We start from the raw sequence: 25,320 nt of genomic DNA on the forward strand, positions 1-25,320 counted from the left end.
ATCAGACATCATTTTGCCCTCTTACCCGCAATCAATTTTCGCCAATCAACAATAGAGTCTACTATCTCTCACCCCTCCGCAAACCCCACTTTCGCGCTAAGTGATTCTTTACTTAACCTTGATCGTCTTCTTGATTTTCATTTTGAGTAACTTCAAATATCAACGAGAGACGTATAATAATAACAAATAAATACGAATCAAAGTGGGAAAAAGTTAATGAGATAGCTCCCATATCTTTATTACACAATAGATTTGATCGCTTAAAACAAAAAGAGTTTGAATTCGAAATTATTAAACCTCTTCGGGACGAGCGTGTCATATGCATTCTCAGGGTGTCGATAATCAGGGTAAAAAAGATAAAACTGGTAGCCAAACTGTTTTTATAGCAGTTCATTTGTGGGCGGGGTAATAATAGTTAGATTTATTCAATTCACCACTACTTTGTTCGAATTAATAATTGTATAGTTACACTTTTAACATACAAGGATTGGATTGGATGTGTTAGATCTGAAGTGAAAAGAAAAATTAGTCTGTCAAATTAGCTATGCCCAAACTTAAGCTACCGCTTTTTATTTTTTTACTATCCTGAATCTGATTCCGTACGACTATATTTATGACTCGCCCGACTCGGAAAAGGTTAACCGTTGTTATATACAGACATTGCAACTTTTTTTAAGGGACTTATTCAACTTAGAAATGGATTTCTTGTAAAAAAAAAAAACATTGACTAGAAATTGACATTTAGTATTCTAGATACTTAGAAAATAAGATTTATTAAAAAAAATTTAGATGGTCATTTGATAGGGGCCCTTAAATGTAAAATTTTTGTAATAGACACAAATATTTTATACATAAAACATAAAAATTAAATGATAGTACATAAAATGAAGGACAGAATTTTTTTTTGACAAATTAAATTCAGGAATATCTCTTTATTCATTAATAATTTTTTTTCTTCAAAAATAATGGTTAACCGTTGTTACGTACAGACATCGTAGCTTTTTTTAAGGGACTTATTCAACTTAGAAATAAATAGAATGAATTTCTTGTAAAAAAAAAAATATTGACTAGAAATTGACATTTAGTATTCTAGATACTTAGAAAATAGGATTTATTAAAAAAAGATTTAGATGGTCATTTGATCGCGGCCCTTAAATGTTAAAATTTTGTAATAGACGCAAATATTTTATACATAAAAATTAAATGATAGTACATAAAATGAAGGACAGAATTTTTTTTTTACAAATTAAATTCAAGAATATCTCTTTATTTATTTTTTTCTTCAAAAATAAACTTCAAAATCAGCGATTCTATCTTAAGGACGCAGCAGAAATTTTTTTTTTGTTAAAAGTTTTTTTGTTAGCACTGATTTAACTTATCTCGGTTTCTCATTTAATTGTTAGTGTTTTTGTTTTAAAATTTTCATATGGTGATTATTACGATGTCTTAATTTTATGTTTTGACTTATTTCTTTACGACAATTCTAAAATATATTTAAATGACAATTAACTTAAGCGAGGAAAAAAATCACTTAACTTAAAAAAAAAAGACAAAATTTTTTATTTATTTATTTATTTTACAAAACAGGTTAAAGTACTCTGCAAAAAATTCTTGCAGTAATGTTAAGCATTTTATTCTTTTTTTCTCATTGCGAATTAAATTTAAACCCCAAATTTAACAATTCCTTATTGAAAATGAGGATTCAAAACTTATTGTAAAGCTATATTTTTTTCGAATATAATAAAAATTTCGAGCGAAATTTTTGCCCTAAAAAGTGAAATATTTTCCAATAAAAACATTCTATGTAGAGCTCTAATGTGTTTTACTGATTACTTTTATCAAAATTAGATTTATTACAAACAGCTGATTTCGAAAATGCCTCAGATAAGAGCTAACAAATCATTGCCACATTCTGCTTTGAAATCCTTTTAACCTGTCCTTTTATCTTTACAACTTAATTTCAGACCTCAAGGGAATAAAAATTTTCATTTAATTCAGGAATCACAGACATGATTCACTGTTAGTGACAATTGTTCATAGTTAACATCATCTCATTATTAACATTCAGAAATGACATCGTTTTTGAAAGATTTCTGTCTGTTTCAGTAATTAAATTTTTTTTTTCGTTCAAATTTTATTTATAGTGTGCATATCTACGATTTTTTCATTAATATGCTTTCTCATTGGATAATTTTCGTATTATGTACAGTAACGTCGGGTAAATTGATTTCCGATCATTCAGACTTGAAGTTGATACTTGTACAAATGGTAAATATATATTAAAATTTCTTTTATTTTCTTAGTTCACAAATTGTTTTTTGATGATATTCTGAAACAAATATTTGAAATTTAGGAATCCTGTTTTTTAATTGGTCTAAAAACGAGGAAGTAAATTGAATTTTTTTGTCCCACCAAAAACAAAAAATATTTGACATAACACTTTCGAAAGTTATTTAGTTTCAAACTTAGTCCACTTAAAAAATGTGTCTCTGAATTTTTTATTGTATTTAATTTTTGCATTTTAGTTTTTGTGTTTTTCATAGGTTGCTTATTTCGGGAAGTTGGCGAAATCTTGATTGGCAATAAAATTTATTTGTTAGGAAATGGTTGAAACTTGTATTGCTATGCGTCACACAGCAATGAACTTTCCTTGAAATGTGAATATTTAAGTTAATCAGAAGATTGTTAAAAATTAGATGGATAATAAAAACTATAGGTTAAAAAACAATTGAAACTTCTGTTTTCATGTGTTGCAATGAAAGGAACAACGCGTGACCGACAAGATCTACTAGTTATGATAATAATAATAAGTAAATAAATAAAAAAACGATTGTAATTAGTTCGTCATGTATCGGCAAGTCCAGTGTTTCACTTTTAATGTGAACACGCTAGCTTGTTGGATAATGGTCAAAATTTTCATTGTCAACAACAATTACTGTTTAAGATAAAAAACGATTGAAATTTGTTTAGTTATGTATCACCAGAACCAGTGCTTCACTTTTAATGTGAATACTCGGCAAATGGTCTAATTTTTGATTGACAGTATTGATAAAGAAACGTTTAAAATTTTTGTTGTTTTGTGCTATCCGTCTTAGAGCTTCATTTGAAACGTGAATATTCCAGCTTGTAGGAAAATGGTCACAATTTCAATTGACAATAAATTCAATTGATTAGGAAACGTTTTAAAACTACATTGTCGTGTGTCTCCCGGCACAAGAAGGTAGGAAAGTGGTCGAAATTTTTTTGGCTAGGAGACGATTGAATTTTGCTTTGTCTTACGCTTGTCATATTTGGCAGGCTAAAACTGGAGCTCAAGAAAAAGAAATTCCTTATCACTATTTTCAGGCACAGTCGCAACTTACTTGCAAAGTGTATACAAGTAGGGCTCAAAGCTATACTCATATTCTAAATGTATACCTCCATTTTAAAGAAGGATACAGGTTAGAAGCCATTTATGCCCTAAACATGTAGGCTTCGAAGCGTTACTTTAAAATTTAATATCTAATATGTCTCCTATGCATAATAAAAAAATTGGTCTTCTTTTTTGATATTTTCAAACAACAACTCGAATACAAAACTACATGACACCATTTTGAATAACGCAAGTAAAACCTATATATGGCCCTAAAATATAAGTTTAGCTGCAAAAATTTATGAAATTAACCTTAAAAGTCAGTTGAATAACTTACTATGTTTTAATAGAAAATTCTTTAGTTTTGAATGTCTTTTTCAGACTTACTTACTTACTTTATTTAACAAAAGCTGGGCACCTGGGCCGCGCAGAAGACCCATATCCCATTCATCCTGAAATTACAGTAAAAATTAGAAAATATAAGCAGTTTGTATACAGAGTCTCTGGGGTGACTGATATTGTAAAGCAAGCACCTTGCTTGTTTAACTGAAAAGAAAGTGAAAATAATTCTAAGCAACTTGCTATAGTAAAGATGGCTGTGTATTTATTGTCCACATGAGGTAGCAGGTTTGAATTTCAAGGCTATAGAAAAGATGGCTGTGAATCTATTGTCAACATTAGGTACTAGGTTCAGATTTCAAGTCTGTCTTTTTCAGACAAAATTAAAAGTTTGTATGGCACCATTTTAAAAAATGAAGCATTAAAAAACGATTCATGTCCTAAAAATATAGGTTTCGCTAAACAAATTGGGGCAATTAATTTCTAAAGTGTCTTATAACGTAAAAACGAAGACATGGTCCCATTTTGAATTTAATTTCTGGCAGAGAACTACAATTCGAATAAGAAATATAAAGTTACATTTTAAAAGAAAACACATGCAGGAATTCACTAGGTCCAAAAAATGTAGGTTTCTTAACTCCTTTTTGAGAAATTAATTTACGAAGTGTTTTTGTTGTGTACTTGTAACACTTGAAATAAATAAAAATTATCCATAAAAAAATAAATAAATAATAGTAGTAGTATCTTATTTACGTTGCACTAGAGCTGCACAATAAGCTACTGACGACGGCCTGAGAAACATCCCTGAATATGATCCTAAGACATACCATCGCAATTTTGTTCCTCGGCATAGGGTAGGGCTCCCTCACTTTCGTNTAAATATTTACGAGTAAGCGAGTCCCTCTAACTTTAAAACATCGTTAGCGCGACTTATAGTACACAATTATAATTAATAAACCTTAATATAGTTGATTAATGAGAAACGAATATCAAAATTTACGGAAACGACAGTTCTTTATTCTTTCCCTAGTTTATATTAACTTAAAGAGATTCTTTTTTTTTTATTTAAATAAAAATTTATATTTGCTAATTCAAAATAAATATTTGTTAATTTATTTAAATAAAAAAAAAGATAAAAGTGGTAGAAATCATATTATTACGGAATAAAATCTAATTCGAATGTTACAAATCTCCTTCAATAGTGAACATTTAAAATATCCAGAAGCCAAACCAGAAATCAAAATTATCTGTTTACATATAAAAAGGAACTTAGATTTATGTTAATTTTAGAACTATAAAAAAAAATTTAAAATTTTGTTTTTATTTTCGGAAACTTTATTTTATAAATAAATTACCTTGTTCGACAAATTTGATTAACATTATAACTTATGTTAGAAAATAAATTTTAAAAAAATGCATTCATATACAGGAAACCCCTATAAATCCAATAAACTACAAATTATATTTTGTTTTTAAATAAAATAAAAATTTATTTTAAAATATTTCATAATGGCAATTTTTGGATTTGTAATAACGATGTGCAATACTAAATCCACTCATAACCAAAATTATGAACAAAAGTTTCATTTTAAAATTTTATGATATGAATAACTAATACGTTTATATAATAGTATATATGTTACGTTTAATATAATTAAAGAAATATTTTGTTGCAAAATTAAAAAAAATATATAATATTTTAGATTTATTTTGATGCATACTACATTTCCATTAAATAAAGCATTGTTTTTATAATTTAATACTTTAACGTTAAAAAATGTAAAACTTGTGCCAAAAGTTTTTGTAATAGTAATATGAAATTAGTTATTTAAATTATTTAAAATAGCATCCAATGCGCACAAATTGTTAACAAAATTTTTAATTAACATATTTAAAGGAATGAAAAATGCTTCAAATAAATGTAAAATGTTATTTTATAAATAGAAAATAATTAGATATTAAAATTTATATGAAATATAAAATTTTTATGAATAATTAGATATTAAAATTTTTCAGAAAGCTTACCAAGTTTTAGAAAAAAGTAACGATTTCATTCGACATTTTCGTTACAAATACTTGTACTTTTTCCCTAAAAAAGTAACGAAAGTACAAGTAAAAGTACTAAATTTAAAAAGTAACGAAGTACAAGTAAAAGTACGTACTTTTTACTTGTACCGGCGCTACAAGTAACGAAAGTAAAAGTACTGCCATATAGGGATACAAGTCAGAAGCTATTTATGCCCTAAACATGTAGGTTTCGAAGCGTTACTTTAAAATTTAATATCTAATATGTCTCCTATGCATAAAAAAAAATTGGTCTTCTTTTTTGGTATTTTCAAACAACATCTCGAATAGAAAACTAGATGACACCATTTTAAGTAACGCAAGTAAAACCTATATATGGCCTAAAAATATAAGTTTAGCTGCAAAAATTTATGAAATTAACCTTAAAAATCAGTTGAATAACTTACATGTTTTAACAGAAAATTCTTTAGTTTTTAATGTCTTTTTCAGACAAAATTAAAAGTTTGCATGGCACCATTTTAAAAAAATGAAGCATTAAAAAGCGATTCATGTCCTGAAAATATAGGTTTCGCTAAGCAAAGCGGGCAATTAATTTCTGAAGTGTCTTATAACGTAAAAACGAAAACATGGTCCCATTTTGACTTTAATGTCTGGTAGAAAACTACATTTCGAATATGAAATATAAAGTTACATTTTAAAACAAAACACATGCAGGAATTCACTAGGTCCAAAAAGTGTAGGTTTCTTAACTCCTTTTTGAGAAATTAATTTACGAAGTGTTTTTGTTGTGTACTTGTAACACTTGAAATAAATAAAAATTATCCATAAAAAAATAAATAAATAATAGTAGTAGTATCTTATTTACGTTGCACTAGAGCTGCACAATAAGCTACTGACGACGGCCTGAGAAACATCCCTGAATATGATCCTAAGACATACCATCGCAATTTTGTTCCTCGGCATAGGGTAGGGCTCCCTCACTTTCGTAGCCGGACGATCTGCTCCCAATGTCTAGCACTTTTCGTAGAACAGTTTATCGAGGACAAATGCCTCGGTCCCTTCAAAGCCTGATCCAGTACCCGCTCCCTGATTACAACCAGTGATGCTTGACTTTGGAGATCTAATTGGAATAATAATGCCTTACGATCAGCCAACTGTAGGATAAATAAACAAATTTTTTTTCCACTATCGATATCAAACGAATTTTTTCCTTTCATTCGATTTGACATGGACTGAGTTTTCGATTTTAGTTTTTCAAATAAAAATGACAAGCAAAAACTATCAAAAACACAATATTGTTACTAGTTTTTATTTTTTCAATTTTCTCGCTTCTTGCTGTTCATAAACACAAATTAATAATTGGGTAAAGTAAATATTTTTTTAAAAAAGCTGACTTCTTTATAAAGAATTTTATCTTTTAAAATAATTAAATGTCCTTTATAATAATTCAGATTCTTACTTGCTTTAATGTTTCAGCTTTATCGCCACGGGGATCGAGCTCCCCTTTCACTTTATCCAAAAGATCCGAATCCAGAAAGCTTATGGCCAGAAGGTTTGGGATCATTAACTCTGGTAAGCTAAGAAAAAAAAATATTACTTATGCTTTAATTTATAATTATTTAAAATAAGTAGATATATTATGATATCTACTATTAACAATACATCTTTTTCGTTTAACCTTTTTATTGATATGTATATTCCAACAACTACGGAAGTTCCATAGTTTAAGAAAACTTTTTCTTAATAGTAGCAAATATAATGCATTAACATTTTAATAAATTGGCAGAAAATATTTTCTGTCTACCACCACATGTTACTAATTTAAATAGACATATAAAAAGGTCGAATGGTTATGTTATTCAATGAAATGGGGCCAATTGTAAAAAAGGCATCCAATCCTGGGATTATTTTCAACACAAAGCTCGTTTGGATTCACAACTCGATCACATTCCCAACAATGCTTCTGGTGTGTTTAGCAGCATCAGTGCTTTTCTTGGATCTAAATCAAGACTTCAATTTTTCTTAAAACGCTTACTTTACATTTTCATGATTTGACCAATTATTTCGTATGCATCCACTGTTCAGTGTTTTATTGCAGAAACGCAACTTAAAAGAATAACAAGATTCCAAATTAAATACTTTGAAAAATAACAGAAGCACCCTGATAGATCAGAAATATAATATTCATATAGACCTGAAAATTGATTTCTTCCAGCACTTTAAATTGAAGAGGCAAATTAAACCAAGGTTCCTCCAACAAGATGAAGAACTGGTTATATGCTCTGATTAAACTTCGAGATGATTTCGATTTGTTTTAATCATTTACGATGATGTACACAACCACTAAAAATAATACTTTGTAATAAAACCAAATGTTGAAGTGTGTATGGTATTATATGGGTAAGGGTGTAATAATTTACGCTGAAGTACACAACCACTAGAAATAATACTTTGAAATAAGCTTAAATGTTGAAGGGTGTATGGTATCATATGGTTAAGGCGGTAATCATTTCTGCTGAAGTGCACAACCACTAGATGTAATGCTTTGCAATAAACTCAAAGGCTGAAGAGTGTATGGTATCATATGGGTAAGGGGGTAATCATTTCTGCTGAAGTGCACAACCACTAGATGTAATGCTTTGCAATAAACTCTAAGGCTGAAGGGTGTATGGTATCATATGGGTAAGAGAGTAATAATTTCCGCTGAAGTACACAGCCACAAGAAGTAAAACTTTGCAAAAAACCCAAATGTTGAAGGGTGTATGGTATCATATGGGTAAGGGTGTAATCTTTTCCGTTGAAGTACACAGCCACTAGAAATAATTCTTTGCAAAAACCAAAATGAAGGGTATGCATGGTATGATCTCGATAATAGACAGATTTTATTGGCTTTTCATTTCTGTAGATGTATGTTATGATCTTGATTATTTAATTCTAATGGCTTATAATTTTTATTGATATACTTTTGTCATAAAGAGTACTTGGAATAGCACTATAAAACAAAAGATATCAGCTTATATGCAGCTTATATTTATATTTATTTATTTCTATTTTTTTGCGCATCTAATATCGATTATAACCCACTTCTCTGTTATGTTCCAGCTTGGTAAAAGACAGCATTACAATTTAGGGAAGTATTTTCGTGACTTTTACAAAGATTTCAAAACATCCAGTCCATTAGAGGTAAGATTACATTAAAATTCAATATATTACTAGAGGGCTCTATCTCATCCCCTTGCTTCACTCCCCAACCCTCGTAGATTGCAATACAGTTATATTTCATCTTGGCAATAAAAATTTTGTTACATCAAAATTTAAAAAAAATATATGAGTTAAAGATCCTAAAATATTTCATTGTTGCAGATTACTACATGAAAATTAAAAATTTCTAAGTTAAAATTTCCCAAAAGTTTTATTTTATTAAACATTTTTACTTTATTTAAACACATCTTAAGTTTTATTGGGGTGAAATTTAATCCTAATAATTTTGTTCGGTCACCTTAAAGAATATGTTAAAAACGTATGTTTTATTAATTGCCGTATAACCCTTGAAGAATGTAATTTAGAATATTTAACGCAATTAAAGGATATGACATTTTTTTTTGGAAAGTAATTTTCAAAATAAATAAATTAATAAAATATGCTTTAGATTTTACGTTACAGAGAGTTATATTTTTAGTTCCCTTTAAACTAGTTTTTTTAACCCTTTTTTGTATATCGTCCTTTTAAAGGGTTGCTGGAGGTTCCTTTTTAGCTCCAAAAAAAGTAGCCCCAGTGTTTCAATTTTAGGATATGTTAGGCCAAAACGAGACTATTCTAAGTAACTACCATAATTAATTAATACGATCTGAAGTCGAAACAACAGTGCTTTTTTATATTTAAAGTGGTAGGTAGGTGGTGGTAATATTTACAAAATGATATTTACAATATGGTAATACTTACAAATAGGGATTATCACCATCGCAAAATTTTTTTCAACTTTAATTAAAAAAGAAAAGGAAAAATACGCTTCTTTTCAAAGAAAGTTTGTCTTTTTCGAATACATTTTTAGGCTTTTTTCTACCAATGCAAACGCAATTCAAAATTACATTTACATGATTTAAAATCACATATCGTGATTCCTATCACGCATTGTGTTTCGTATTTTCACGATTTTATATCAAACATTGCGTTTTGTATCCACGTGATGTAAAAGTTACTATTATGGTGCACAAAGCCGTGGTGGCTCAGGGGATAGCGCTTTCGTCTTCCAATGAGGTGAACTGGGTTCGAATCTCGGCGATGTCTGGTCGATTCGAATTCCACACCCGGCTCACACCAACCACAGTGCTGACGTAAGATACCCTCAGTGGTAGACGAATCATGGTTTAGAATCCCATTGCCGTCAAGCTAACCTCCATGAAGGAAAATTCCTTCCACTACTTGATCCAGGCGTTCCCTTGTCTTCTGGATTGGGTTTAAAATTATAAAGCTACGGAGTTGAGCATTGGTAGCCGTAAACCCGAAATTGTGTCGATTGTTCAATGACGGTTATAAAACAAAATTACAAAAAAATTATGATGCTCGTTCAACTGACTTAAAAATAATGCATCATAATTCGTTTTCACGCGATTTTTTAATCAAATGTCGATATTCGAATTCAAAGATTTTGAAATGAAAGATAGAGATTCGTGTCCACGCTATTTTAACATCACACATCGAAATTCGTATTCATAAGATTTTAAAATCAAACATCGAGGTTCCTATTAATGCGTTTTTTGAAACAAGCATAGAGATTCGTATTCACTCGATTCTAAAATTAAATGTCGAGGTTCGTATTCACGTGATTTAAAAATCATACTTTGAGATACATATTCACGCAATTTAAATAAATAAAACAAACATTTAGATTTAGCATCAATATTTTTTATTAGAGCGTGGATATCATTCTGCTGTTAAATGCTTCCTACATGCACTTTTTTCTTGTTAAAATTTCCTGTATTTTAAAACTGTTTTTGCGCATGGCATTTTTGGACGTTCATTTTAATTTTTTTTTAATTTTTTTTTATTTTTTTTTTAAACAAACTAATCCCAGTGGCATGAATCAATATCAAGTTGTATAAAAATTAAAAAAATAAAAGTTTTTTTTAAACAAATTTCGTCAAAATGAGGAGAGGATGAAAAGTTTGAAACTAGATACAAGAGTGTTACAATCTGTGCAGAAAGTTTTTGTAAATGAGATCTCGTGTTCGCAGAGAGTTTTTAATTTTATCTAAGTCTATCGTTCAGTTCTGATTTATTTATTCTTTTTTTTATTCATCCCGTATGAATATCAGGCATTCAGTTAGTTAATAAAATGAAATATGCATGGCATTAACGGTTTAAAATCGTAACATTTAATTTTATTATTACCACGTTTATATCAACTTGCCTTCGTGTATGTCTATTCGGGTGGAATTTCGTAACCGATTTTAAACTAACTTCCCGACTAGCTACAGACTTCAAATTTGGCACACAGTCCAGAATTGGATGACAATGCATGAAAATGAAGAGAAAAAAGACATACAAAGTAAAATAAAATTAAAATTAAAGAAAATTTAATATTTTCGCGATTGTCTTGTGTTGTCGATTCGATTATTTCAAAGTAGTGTCATAGGTCAGTTGAAAAGTTTGGTGTGCAGTGAGTGAAAAAATTGAGATTTTGGAAGTGAGTACAAGAAAAATAAAAAATAATAATAATATTTTTAAAAACCACTTTTTGTAGTAGAGAATTAAGAGACAAAAATTTGAAAAACGAAAAACGTGGGGCTCATGAAATACACAACAGTACATATACACATACGTATATACATTTTCTTACTCATACACATGCACAACCACATACACATCCTCATTCAGATACAATTTCAGATATACATACACATATTCTCATGAGCACACATACTGTTACTGTCATGTATTTCATGTGCCCCACGTTTTCAGTTTTTCAAATTTTGGTTTTTTAATTATTATTCTCCACTACAAAAACGTGGTTTTTGAAAATATTATTTTCATTTTTATTTTTTTTAAAGAAAATCAAGTCTCTGACACCTTCAGAAATATTTTTCATTCGGCCATCAAATCATGAAAACTTTCTAAATAATTAAGTTAAAATGAATAATTCTTAACTTTAGGTTAATGTCACAAGCGCAGACGATGAGCGGTGTCTCAAAAGTGCAGAGGCTAACCTAGCATCATTTTACGCTCCTCGTAAACCTTGGAAGTTTGATGAAAATTTTGACTGGCAACCAATATCAATTCGATATCTTCCTAAAAATATAGATAAGGTAAAAATTTATTCTCATTTTGAAATTAACTCTTGTGTTCTTAAATTGTTTTTATTGCTGTTCAATTTTTATGTATTTTAAAGTATTTACAAACAGAAAGTGATTGTCCTAGAGCTGCCGAGGAAGAGTTAAGAGTTGCAAATACACCAGAAGCAAATGAATTCAATGCAAAACACCAGGTAGGATTTCGTGTGAATTATGATTATTTAAAGATTTCATTTTTTGAATATGTTAACCTTCTGATTACTAATTAAAAGCATTATAATTAAGAGCAAATAAAAAGAATTATAGGTAGGATTTCATATGAATTATGATTATGTATATGATTCATTTGTTGAATATGTTAACATGCTGATTACTAATAACAAGCATCATAATCATAGGTAGGATTTCTGCACAAATTATAATTATTTAAATGTTTCATTTATTGAATATGTTAACATGCTGATTACTAATTAAAAGCATCATATTTTTGTCGCATGCAGGATGCGTAGCATGAATGTCATATCGGTAAATGCGAATGGTCTTAAACAAAAAAATTGCTCCCCAGATCAGCTCTACTTTTTCTGAATTTTTAATTTTGTTTCAAAGCCTATTTGACCGATTCCCTTTTGAAATTTTTCATTTACATGTGTAAAAAGTTGTATATCTTATTTAATTTTTTTCGAGTAAATTAAATAATAAAAAATAATATATTTTATTTATATATAAAATTATCTTTGAGGGATAAACGCGTTTTATTTTGAAAATGTTTTGATTTTTTTAATATTTTAATTTTTTTAATAATTTACTTCATTTTTAAGTCTTTTGGCGAATTTTTCGTCGAAGAAATGGCGAAAAACTTAAAAAGTAAAATTTACTGTCTGAAATTTAATCCGCTTTCCTGTTTAAACTATTGGAACCATATTTTGCTGATCACTTTTAGTAAGATTAGTAAACTCATCTTGATTTATTTATATTAATGTGTTGCTTTGTCTAGGAAATGTATGATTACTTAGAAAAATACAGTGGAAAACCGATCACGGGTTGGAAACCAGCTGCTTTTCTACGAGATAATATTTGGGTTGAAGTAAGACATTTTCCTGTTTATTTCGTATTACGTCTTGTAGCGTTGTTAATAATTAAGTAAAAACCGAAAGATAAAAACTGGATAATGATTCTAAAATATATTGGGAAACGAAAATATCACTGCATTTTAAAATAGTGTTTGTAGATTAATGTTAGACCCAAATGAAAAATGAACACGCTTGCTAGAGTCAGAAGTATAATAACGAGGACGGCATCACTCTTCATTGTTTTGCCCTGAGCAAAAAAAAGGGACCACCCTGAATAACTTTTGTTCTAATGATCGGATCTTCATGTTCTAGGTCTCAATATTAATGGCTCGAGGGACTGACGTCGAATATGCTAATTAATTTGTGCAGACGATGTTTTAAGTTACAAAATCATACACAAAAACTTAATTTCTCTGAATAATTTCTCTCTCCTTGTTTTATTTTTTTCCCAACGGGTTCATATATCTGATCCCCAAAATGAAGGGGGTCCCGAAAAAGTACTTTTAGTAAATATTTGCTATTTTTTAATATTTTATTTAATAATGGTCGATAAAATTTTGAATTATAAGATATAATATTTTTGCGTCATTTCAAAGCATATAATTTTACATAGCAAAATACAAAATTTGAGCGCAATCGGTCGAATAGTTCCTGAGAAATCAAATTTTTGAAATTCAATTTCTCAGGAACTTTTCAACCAATTTTTCTCAAATTTTTTATTTTATCATGTAAAAATATCTTATTTAAAATTATGCAAAAAATTTTATACCTTACAATTCAAATTTTTTTACACTATCATTAAATAAAATAATAAAAACAGTACATATTTAGTGAAAGTTATTTTTTGTATAGAATTATCTTTGGATAAATGAATTTTATTATTGGGTGCATATGTTTTTTTAATTCGCTTTAAAAGCTCTTGAGATATAGCGAGATGCGCCAAAAGTAAAATTAACATTATGGGATCCAAGTTTTGAAGGGTTTGTGGCGTAACTACCACTACAAATATTAAATACCAAATCAATAGTATATAAGACATGTTAACTTGAATCCATCACGAGGTACCTTTTGATAGATGAAGGTTGACGTGTCTATAATTAATTCCCCCACATTGGTGACCTACGGACGTGATAAGAAATTGTCATATATTGATGGATGAATCCACTTTAAACAGTTGAAATGCTAAAAAAAAATGATGGAAAAAAAATAGCGAAAAGCTATAAAAAAATGATGGAAAAAAAATAGCAAAAAAAAAGCTATAAAATAAAAAATAAAAATAACGAGCGAAATGCTTGGAAGAAAAAAAAATATATATATAATGAGCAAAAATTGAAGTTAATAAATAAACAGCATTAATCAACTAGTGGTAATTGTTCATCGAATTCTATCCCAGATAAAATTCTGGAAGGGGAGTAATGTGGCGTAACTACCACTACAAATATTAAATACCAAATCAATAGTATATAAGACTTGTTAACTTGAATCCATCATGAGGTACCTTTTGATAGATGAAGGTTGACATAGTCGATATATAATTCCCCGCAGGTTCTCCTGTTCAAACTATTGGGATCATATTTCCTAGATTGCGACTACCTTCTATATTTCTGGGGTCAGAAATTCGAATTCGTCGAAAAAAAGGTATGTTTATTCGGTGAAAATACGTTCTTGTGTCTGATTTCGTAATTTAAAATATCGTCTGCACTTATTAATTACCAAATTTAAAGTCACCCCTTTCGAGCCATTAAGTTTGAATCCTAGAATGTGAAGATCCGAACATTTGATTTTTAGGCCAAATGTTATTCAAGGAGGACTGGATTTTTGCGCACTGTTCGTATATGCACGTATACATGTGAATCATAAATATGTAAGCATATATGTTATATATGTACACGTATGTATGTATAACTGAATGTGCATAATTACGTATGTTATGCAGACTGCGCATAAGCCTCGTTTTGCAATAGGGCATTCAAAGAGATTCTTAAGCCACTTTAAAATGGATCCATCCCATTTAGCGTCAAATATTTGCTTATGTGATCATTGCTTATCACAATCGGATGTAAAGAATTGGCGTGAAAAATTTCGTAAAGGGCTTTCTTCCATACCCGATTCACCAAGATGAGTGCAAGCAGAGGCTTTCGTCACCAAAGAATCCATTGCTGCTCTTCATGAAATGATTAGACTCCAGACACCTGTACTGAACGAATTAAGACTCCAGACACCTGTGCAGCTCTTTGTCTGAAATAAAACAAAGAATGATGCAATCAATCTCTGACACTAAAAGTCTCACTTCTTCACGTTGCTCTTCTCTGGATGCATCCTTCTTAGTTTAACTTTATATCCACTTCAAATGCTCTCATCTGATCTGATTAATCAGTTATATACAGTCTGATGTGTATCCTTCTTGCTTTTCTTTAAAACCACATGAACGGACATTTTAACTTTTCTGACGATATCACGATTTTTATACATTTAAATTTTGCTCGCTTATCATCGCAACTTCAAACACAAACCAACTTTTTAAATTCTTACTTATTTTTTAGTTGCTATGAAAACCTGTTTTTTTTGTTAGAGATTATTTAGCAATAGTGTGATAAGTCAATTATTATAATATTGCTTTCGAGCTTTAAATAGTTATTTCGTATTCATTACTTCAATTGCGCATGCTGACTGGAGTTATAATAAGATTTTAAAATTAAGGTAAATACAACTATTTGTTGTGTGTTATTAAAATGTTAATTAGTGAAGTATAAATAAAGTATTGGTCTTAAATTGTTTCTTAGTTGGTTGTTATGGGAGATCCCTTAAGAGATGTTTAGAAAATATATATTGGCGACTACTTTTTTTCTCCTCCATTAATTTGAAAGTTTAAGAATTTAGAACAGATGGAAGTATTTAAAATTAATAATTTAAATGCAGATCAGTTATTCTGTTCAATGTCAATACGTTGTGGTAGTTACAATTGCATTACTGACCTCAATAACTGGGTTACAATAAGGTAAGTTTATTCCCTCGATTGACTTGTTAGTTAACTTATGCACTTCTATTTCGTTGTGGTGGAAACTAAAATTTAATGAGGCAAGAATCAGAAGCTGCTAGACAGCTCCAAATAAAAAAGCTATTACGCTTATAATATAATGAAATTAAACAGTGCTATAAATTATGACGGATGCAAAGATTAAATAGGCAGACTATAAAAGAAAATAATGCTAGCAGTCGTAGGAATTAAGTTAAATTTAGGATGATTTAATTTAAGCAGAGTTCCCAAATTTTTAAAAATCGTTATAAAATGATATTTGAACGGAATAAAGTTTTTAGTTTAGTCAGCATTTGAACTCGATTATATGCTACGTGAAGGAGTAATGTTTAAACATACGTGGCTTGTTCTATGAATGCGTTGTATAGAGTCGTGGTAGCCGTGACTAGAGAGTTGGACTCTTGATCCGGAAAGGCCGGGGTTCAATCCTTTACTCCACTAAGATCCACCAAGTCGTGCTTGAAACATCTGTGGATTCATCCTGTGTTCGGTCGCTTAGCAATAGCATTGGTACAGGGATCTGGAGAAAATTATCTCCCCCATCAAATCTACGTCTAAACTGAGGAAGTGGTCTCACAAATTGGTAGTGCTGCCTTCTATCAGTTGGGTTCTGAACTAAGACGCATTTTCACCTTTGCGGTGTTCTCTAGTCAAATGAAAGGCGCTCCTTCCTGAAATAATTCGCGGAAGGTCAATGACTGGCGTGTTTGGCTCGTCCAAAGTTATTATAAACAGCATGACAAGTTAAATACTCAAAATTAAGGAAGATCAGAATAATTTTAGGACGCCCGGTGGCTGAGAGGTAGGGCTTCGCGCTGTCGTGCCACAGGTCTTTGGTTCGATCCTCGGGCCGAGCAAGGTTGCAGCCTTTCATCCCTTCAGTGGGTCGATAAATGAGTACCAAGCATGCTTGGGGACTAAACACTGGGGGTTCCGCGTTCGGCTGACCACCTGACCGGAACATCTGCTCCTGCACCCCAGAGCCCAAGGTCGAGAAAACTGAGATGGGCAGAGTAGACCTTGGCCCTCTGTGGGCTGTCGTGCCGCTGAGTTTACTTTTAGAATAATTTTAACATACTTTTTTTTAAGTACCACAGTGTTTTGACAACTCAAAATCAGCAGTTTTGCGGTTTAAATTCAAAAGCGAAAGCTGAATATAACTAAATTTACAACCTACATGTAATAAAATTAGCACGACTGTTTTTATTTTTTAAGCACCAAGTGAATCCATATTGTGATAGTCTATTACTAATTTTTCAATTCAGTATGTGTGATGTAACAGATTGGTCAGGACTGGGATAGAAATCTAAAAAGTGGTATGTTTGACGAAAAAAATTTATTTTGTTAATTTCCATCTGTCAAAATATATTTAGATTTTAAAACTGGCTAGCCCAGTCAGAGAAAATTTCTAAAAGCTCGATGATATTATTGAAGACGCGTTTTAAATTTTTCTCGGTTGGGGTACCCCGTATTCCAACTAAACAAAGTATTTTGGGGAACCTGAGCATGAAAAAAGTGTAAAAAAAGTCAATATATTTTTTTTTATGTGTGCATATTAAAATCTTAAATATTATTTTTCTTTTGGTAGATGCGATATAACCTTACTGTTCCTACCTGGGTTGAACCCTATTGGAATGAACTGACAGAAGTCAAAGATTTAACCTTTTTTTGGATTCTTAATTCTCAACTTCTTCAACGTCTAAGAGCCGGTAAGTGTCGTCACACTGCTTTTCTTTTCACTCAATATACATCAAACAAATTTTTTCGTGTTTTACAAATCAAATAACTTACTTTCATTGCTAAATCAATCAGGCGATAACACGATAGTTTTGGAGTTATGACCATAATGTTCCGAAACAACAGTGAGAAAGAATACTAAAGAACCGTGAAAGAAATGGGTAAAAATAATGACACCATTTACGGAACTTAATTAAATCCTACAAATGCTCACAGTTGCTAAACATGCGGATTTTAAACTAGAAAAGGTAAAGCAATGCGTCTTCGAATACTCTTTTAGAATTCTTAGCAACCAGCTTTTTCAGTTTTTCCAAAACACTTTAGATTTCGAAAAGGACAAAATATTGGTCGATATTTTTTCTTTACAAAATAACTTATTATGGCGAACACAAATATATTAAATGTTCGAATTTTGACTCCTTTTTGTTTACATCTGTTACATTTTGAGCATTAGGAAACCTGTATTAAAATACTAATGACACTACTATTTTCTTATACTCTTTTTAAAGGTCCTCTCCTTCAAAATATGATTAAAACAATGGAAGACAAAATTGAAGGTATAATTCCAAATCTGAAGTTTCAAATATTTTCATCGGTAAGTTCTGAAAAATTACTCAGTGTTATTAAAATTTTGAATTTTTTTTTTTATTTTTTTTTTTTTTTTTAATTAGACTGTTGATTGATCTTGAACAACGAAAACAACGATCTTGAAGACATAATTTTGTACAATGACAGTTTTTTTCAAGGTGATAAAAAAAACTTCTCAGAAGAAAATTTCTCTCTCAAAACGTGTCAATTCGATTTAAATGATAAATTCATAGTTGCTTCCTGCATAGAACTAGTAAAATCCTGACTTATCAACAGATTATAAAGTATAGAGGGTGTTCTATAATTACCATCTAAAATGAATAAATTTAGAATCCTTGTCAAAATCCTTATAAAGTCAAAATATAATGCTCTCGAGGGTTCGCAAATCAATATTTATTCAAGGGGGTGGATATTACTTTAATCTGTCGAATCCCTTGTGAGAAAGATAGAATGATAATGTCTAAAGAAGTTTGATTATCCAAAAAAACTTAGGATGTTTCTAATAATCAACGTTTCTACTTAAGTTTCAATTTTTACAGTGTATGCTTTTTTGGCTTCTTTTTGACAAGGGTTCTAAATATATATATTAAGAAACATAATATATTTTTTTAGGATCCTTGTCAGAAAGAGTAATCATTACGAAATATCCTTTATATTTGCATATGTAAGTTTACTGCAACCGTTATTTAAATGGTAGAATAATTTTTTTTTCGTAATAATAAATTCTCTATATCGTTTATATATTATATATATAATTGTCATATGTTTTTTTTTTCTATAATCTGTTGCCTACTACTCATTTTGGATAAGAACCATACCTGAAATATTGATTGAACCCTTTCTTCGAGAGAGATATGCTACTTTTTATTTGTTTATGAAAGCAGGCTGAGCTGGTATTAAAACTAAACGTTTTATGTTCCAATTTTTATAAATTTCCGTCGTATAAATAAATTTTAACTTCCTATTTTTTTATACATTAGTCAAAATTCAAATATAATTTGTATAACCTGTTCATAGCTACAAAGCTATCCAAATTTTGTAACGGATTTTTTTTTTCAATGTTTAAAGTGGAAATGATATTTATGTTTTAACATATAATTTTTGGTTTAATTGTTTAAATTTCAAAGTTTTTCTATTACTGCAAAGCATAAATATTTCAAATAAATAATTTATAAGGCCAATTATTGCGCTGAGACATTCGAAAGTTTTTGTGAAAAATTTACTTTTACAATTGTCTATTTGAATATTTTTTCCTTATCACTACAAAAATGTTATCATAGGAAGCAAAACAGGTAGCAGTTTTGATGTATACCTCAAATATTATATGCCACGGTTATAACTTACCAGGAAAAGAGATATCTGGTTGCCCGAAACGGGATTCAAACCCAGGATCTTTCTGAGAGGAGGTCGGCGCAGTGATCACTAAACAGATTTTAATATATATGCAGGAGTTGAATAAAATAATGGAAATACATACTGTGGGGAATTAATTATTGACTATGTCAACCGTCATCTATCAAAAGGTACTTCATGATAAAATTAAGTTAACATGTCTTATATACTAGTGAATTGGTATTTAATATTTATAGTGGAAGTTACGCCACATTACTCCCCTTCCAGAATTGTATCTGTGATAGAATTTGATGAATGAATGCTACTAGTTGATTCATGCTGTTTATTTATTTATAACATTTTTGCTCATTATATATATATATATATTTTCTTTATGACATTTTGCTCGTTATTTTTTTGGTGCTTTTTTATAGCATTTTGCTATTTTTTTTCCTCATAATTTTTTTTGTTTGTTGACCAGGAGACTTTATTTACTTCACCAATTTTTTTTTCAAGCAGTATATTTTTAAGTAAATCAACTGTTAAAGTGGATCATCCATCGATATTGGCATGTTCTTATCACGTCCGCAGGTCACCAATGTGGGGAATTAATTATCGACTATGTCAACCTTCATCTATCAAAAGGTACCTCGTGATAGAATCAAGTTAACATGTCTTATATACTAGTGAATTGGTATTTAATATTTATAGTGGTTGGTAGTTACGCCACAATACTAACTTTATGTAGACAATTTTTCTTTAAGTAGCAAATGTTTTGGAAAACTTTTCATGGAAAAACAGTTGGCATATTTTTAAAAATCATGCTTGAAACTTTTAGACATTCTATCATTTTTACTCAACCAAAACTCAAATCACCTAAAATGAGGAGAGGAAGTTAATAAAATGGTTCTAGCTTTAATACCAACAATTTTGAAACGATTAAAAATGATTCAGATAATTTATATGCAAATACGCTTAGAATTATATAGTCGTATTGAACGATGACAGAACAACTAAAAGAATCTTTTTGGCAAGGCCAACTGGAGCTAGAAAGAGAGGCAGACCCCGACTGGGATGGGCGGATTGCCTCCAAAGGGACTTTACCACAATCAAGGTCAGAGACTGGAAAGCCGTGGCACGCAGAAGAAAGGACTGGTGCAGTCTTCTTGAAAAAGCCAGGGTCCACCCAGGACTGTCGAGCTACTGATGATGATGATTAAAAATGGAAGGAAACTTCAAACGTTCATTTTAGTCGATGCAAATTTTGCATGTGTAGAAAGGATGCCATTTCTAAAAGCTTCAAGTATGATCTTTCAATCTTTGTCAATGGCAAAATTGTTAATACACTTAGAAAGATCATGCTTAAAGCATTCAGAAACGATGGCACTTTTACCCATGCAAAATTCGGATAGATCAAAATCAGGGAAGGGATTTAATAAATTCTTTTTAATTTTAATACCAGCAATTTTGAAATCATACTGAGGATTTCAATATTTATACAAAACATGCTTTTATGATTATAGTGGTATAGGAAAAATAAAGAAGCTTTTAACCTCCCACTCTCACTTCGGTCCATGCAAATTTTGATTTTGTAAAAAAGATACCATTTGTAAAAGCTTCAAGCATGAAATGTCGCATTGTTCCAACAGTTTTGCCATGTAAGATCTTCGGAAAAATTTACTGATGAAAGAAAAGTTACATAGAGTAAATTAATAAAATAGCGGTAAAAATCACATTACAAAGTTTATATAGAGTTAGTATAAAAGTGTTTCTTTTATTTTGAACAGCCCCCTGAGTATACTATGCATAAGTTTAAATTAAACAAAAAAAAGTGGTAATGACAAATTATTACTTTTTCATAAAAATTACTAATGAAGTAGTTTTACTATTAATTTTTTACCAAAATAATTATAAAAAATTTATAGCTAGTTTTTTTTTACAAATGCCAATCACTTATTGGCTGCATATTGCCTCGTGGTACCTGACGGATGATATTATTGATATCTTTTCTGTTCGTGGGCAACATATGCTATTCGCGATCGCAACGCTCGAATACGCCATCTGGGGAGAAGACCAGTTCCATGCCTTAACCTTTTCCTCTTCCCTTTCCCCCTCTTTTCAGTTGAATAAGAATGTACTACAATATCTTCCTCTTTTTTAATATTTTTCGTATTTAATTGTAAAAAACATTTTTTTTTAAATTACCACGATGCTTTCTTTTTGAACTATGTACAATGTAGTTTTCATTTACATATAGTTTCCTAACTTAAAAGCTTTTTATTTCGAAAATTAAGACGGAAACTAACGTACTTCCTTCACCTATGACTCTCCACACGCTAATGATGAAAGCATACGAAGTGTTGCCATAGGTAGAGATACATATATTATGCCATATCGATCTAACGTTTCAACTTCATCCCAATAACGCAAGAAGGACAGACAGACTGAAATTACGTCCATGCCCGAAGCGGGGTTGGATTTGGAACCTTCCTGTATGAAGTTAACTCCTTAACCTGTCGGCTTATTGTTCAACTTAATTCTATTTAAGATAAGACAATATTTTTCTTTTAATAATAACTACTTCTATTTTAAAAATAAAACATCCGTGGTTTGTATCACTTTCTATGATTGATTTTTAAATTATTGATCTAATACATAAGACTTTTTTTAATTGCTTTGATAAATGCAATTACGAAAAAATATGTTTCTTATCAATTTTAAATTTTTCAGTTATTTTAAAATGAAACTTATGTAAATTTGGTTGTGATAAGGTTGTCAAAATATATGTTTTTTTCCCTTCTTCCTTACAGCACGACACAAATTTAGCCGCCCTCTTGATGTCTTTAAAACTTTTTGACCTGAAACAGCCCCCTTACTGTGCAACTGTTTTCATTGAGCTTTACAGTGGCATGAATGATACATATTTTGTTCGATTGCTTTACTTGAACTCCACAGATGTTGAAAAGATTTCCCAAACACCTCATATTCTGCAACTTGAGGGATGCAGTGAATTTTGCCCTTTGAAGTACTTCACGGAATATACGAAGCATCTTATACCTGATGATTGGGAAAAAGAATGTCAGTTGCCAGAATCCAATTCTCAAAAGTTTGAAAAAGAAGGTAAGTTACAGCTTGTAGTTGGGTTTAGTTGTTATCAAAATTAAAAGAGAAATGTTTCAGAAGAAAATACCTAGAAATGTTTTAATGGTTTAAATACTTCGCTGTTTTAATCGAATCATGATTTTTAACAAATCGTTAACGTGTTTAACACTTTAAAAAAATTGATATAGCTTGATTTGCGCTATTAAAAAATATAGCTGGAAATGCTATTAACAATTTTTAACTACATCTATCATTGCATTTATCTTTAACTTTATTTTAACTACAGATATCCATTATAAACATGCATTTCAAGCAATTTTTATTTTCTTAATAAAAATGAACGCAACTTTACGTGCTTAAAAAAATGGATATGGTTCAAAATATGTGTATTAGAAAATGAAAATAATTTAAAATACTTGTTCGAAAAAATAGATTAAGCTTAAAATACTAGTTTCACTATTAGTTATGTTGGAGAAACGGAATATGATTTAGTTATCTGTTTAAATTATGCGCGCATTATATGATTCATTTTGAATAAAAATTAGTAATCCAAGAATCAAATTTCAAATTTTGCTTTCTGTATGTGACTTGATGTACTCCTTTTTTCAATAATGGAAACATGGAGGACTTTGTGACCCGACAGATTAAACGTGCACCAGTCATCATTTACTACACGGAAAGTCTTTGGCCGGCGGGGGCTGAACTAACGACATCTTGGACTACGCCCTAGCAACCAGGTTATCCCGGCCCTTAGTCATTTTTACTAAATATTAAAGTGGTTGTAAAATTGAGGATTCACAATTGACATAATGAAATTTAGCAATTCGCACAATCTTATAGAAGACTGACTTTGCATATTGAGTTGTTTTAAATACTTTTTAAGTTTTAAAAATTGTTTTGCTTTCTTATTGGATATTATCGTTTTATCATCGTATTACCTATTATCGTTATACTACTATTATCGTTCTGATTAACCAGAAATTCCGGTTGATAACACTGCATTTGTTGATAAGTGTCGGCCACTTGAGCTTAAATGATGTTTTTTTATTATTTATTTTAACTATTATTTAAGTTATTATCAAAACAAGATGAGAGAATCGATAGAAAATGTCTGTAAAAAATAGAGAAGTAGGAACCGTTTTCCTCAACATTAATAATTGTTTTCTTTTTCTATTCCAGAAATAAGATTGGGAGTAGTTTTCCTTGCTATTGTTTTCATAATAGTTACGGTAAGCTTTGCAGCGGCTGTTTCGAAAATGTACTCCAACAACAGAAAGAAAAATGCTTTTCTCATATCTATACCAAACTCTTGAAAAACTGATGTTGAAAATTGTTAAACACACTTTTAACCTTGGCTGAAAATTGTTAAATTCATTGTTTCATTAATGCTCATTTTCATAATATAGTTATAAATTGCAAAATGATGAAATACTTTAAAATGTGATATTTTAATAAAACTGAAAACTTGTTACTATGTTATTAGCATACATATAAAATTAAAGGAGGACATTTTGTGAATTTTTAATAATTTTTTACAATGAGGATTTCATTTGAAGCTTGTTTCAGATGACAATGTAAGCGTCAAATGTTTCAAAAATACCCATAGGTGTGAAGCTAATAACAGTAAAATAAACACTAAACATTTTTTAAGCAGCATTTGTTTAGTCTAAACCATGCGACGTTAAGAGCATATATTTTGTTTACAAAAACCAAAAGACAAAATAGACAAAAACCAAATAAGAAAAAAAAAAGTTGTCAGAAACGAGTTATTTAGATTTTTCAAAAAGTTATGCATAGCTTTATTTTCTTGTGCACAAAACTTATTTTCCCCTTCTAGTTAATTAAAAATATATGTATACGATTGCTTTAATATTGAAGGATTTAAATAAAAAGATGGATTGAAATTTAGAATTTTATCCAGCAACTTCGCCTAAAAGTTTAATTTCTTACGAATTTTTGAATTTGAGATACAAATGTAATTTGGTAGTTTCAGTGCTAGTTTAAAAATACCTAGATACAGTAACTATAAATACAATTACAAAAATGGAAGTAAACTTATAAGTCAAGACTTAATTGATAATTCCAGGAGTACAAATGATTAACTCTCCTGCCTGTAGCATACGCATATGGCAACTTGTTGAGACTTAAACAAAAGGACTTGTGGGCTCAGAGTCCTAGTCCTAGTGTTCTGATTTTATTGGGCACCTGGGCCGCGAAGCGGCCCCTATCCCATTCATCTGGAATTTTATAACAGTTTTGGTTGAGCAATGAGGTGAGCAGGCAATGGAGTTGCTTTTATGAATGTTTCAAGCTCTTTGCTTGAATAACTAAAAAAGAATCAAAAATAAATTGAGCAGCTTGCTCTAAACTGTGTTTGTTTGATTTTGGAGTTGTTCAGAATTGTATCAGCATGAGTAAACGTTATTTTCAGAAAGGTTGATGAAATTA

The 25,320-nt window shown here is 30.1% G+C and overlaps 1 protein-coding gene across 1 annotated transcript; it reads left to right on the forward strand.

Annotated features, from left to right (window-relative positions):
* Positions 1-1,907: 1,907 nt before the first annotated feature.
* LOC107456987 (lysosomal acid phosphatase) lies at positions 1,908-24,346 on the forward strand. Its single transcript, XM_016075001.4, has 10 exons — positions 1,908-2,268; positions 7,193-7,288; positions 8,819-8,899; positions 11,869-12,021; positions 12,105-12,200; positions 13,001-13,090; positions 17,702-17,822; positions 18,360-18,445; positions 22,581-22,890; positions 24,052-24,346. The coding sequence occupies exons 1-10, from the start codon at positions 2,173-2,175 to the stop codon at positions 24,183-24,185; spliced, it is 1,263 nt and encodes a 420-aa protein (XP_015930487.2). The 5' UTR covers positions 1,908-2,172; the 3' UTR covers positions 24,186-24,346.
* Positions 24,347-25,320: the final 974 nt, after the last annotated feature.

The sequence above is a fragment of the Parasteatoda tepidariorum genome, chromosome 8 (genome assembly GCF_043381705.1).
Source record: "Parasteatoda tepidariorum isolate YZ-2023 chromosome 8, CAS_Ptep_4.0, whole genome shotgun sequence".
In the NCBI taxonomy this organism is placed as follows: domain Eukaryota; kingdom Metazoa; phylum Arthropoda; class Arachnida; order Araneae; family Theridiidae; genus Parasteatoda; species Parasteatoda tepidariorum.

Excerpts from the sequence above, each read along its gene's own strand:
- LOC107456987 (XM_016075001.4), top strand. The coding sequence starts at position 2,173 with ATGCTTTCTCATTGGATAATTTTCGTATTATGTACAGTAACGTCGGGT. Across the intron at positions 2,269-7,192 it reads AGTTGATACTTGTACAAATG|CTTTATCGCCACGGGGATCG; the intron begins GTAAATATATAT and ends TTAATGTTTCAG. Across the intron at positions 7,289-8,818 it reads GTTTGGGATCATTAACTCTG|CTTGGTAAAAGACAGCATTA; the intron begins GTAAGCTAAGAA and ends GTTATGTTCCAG.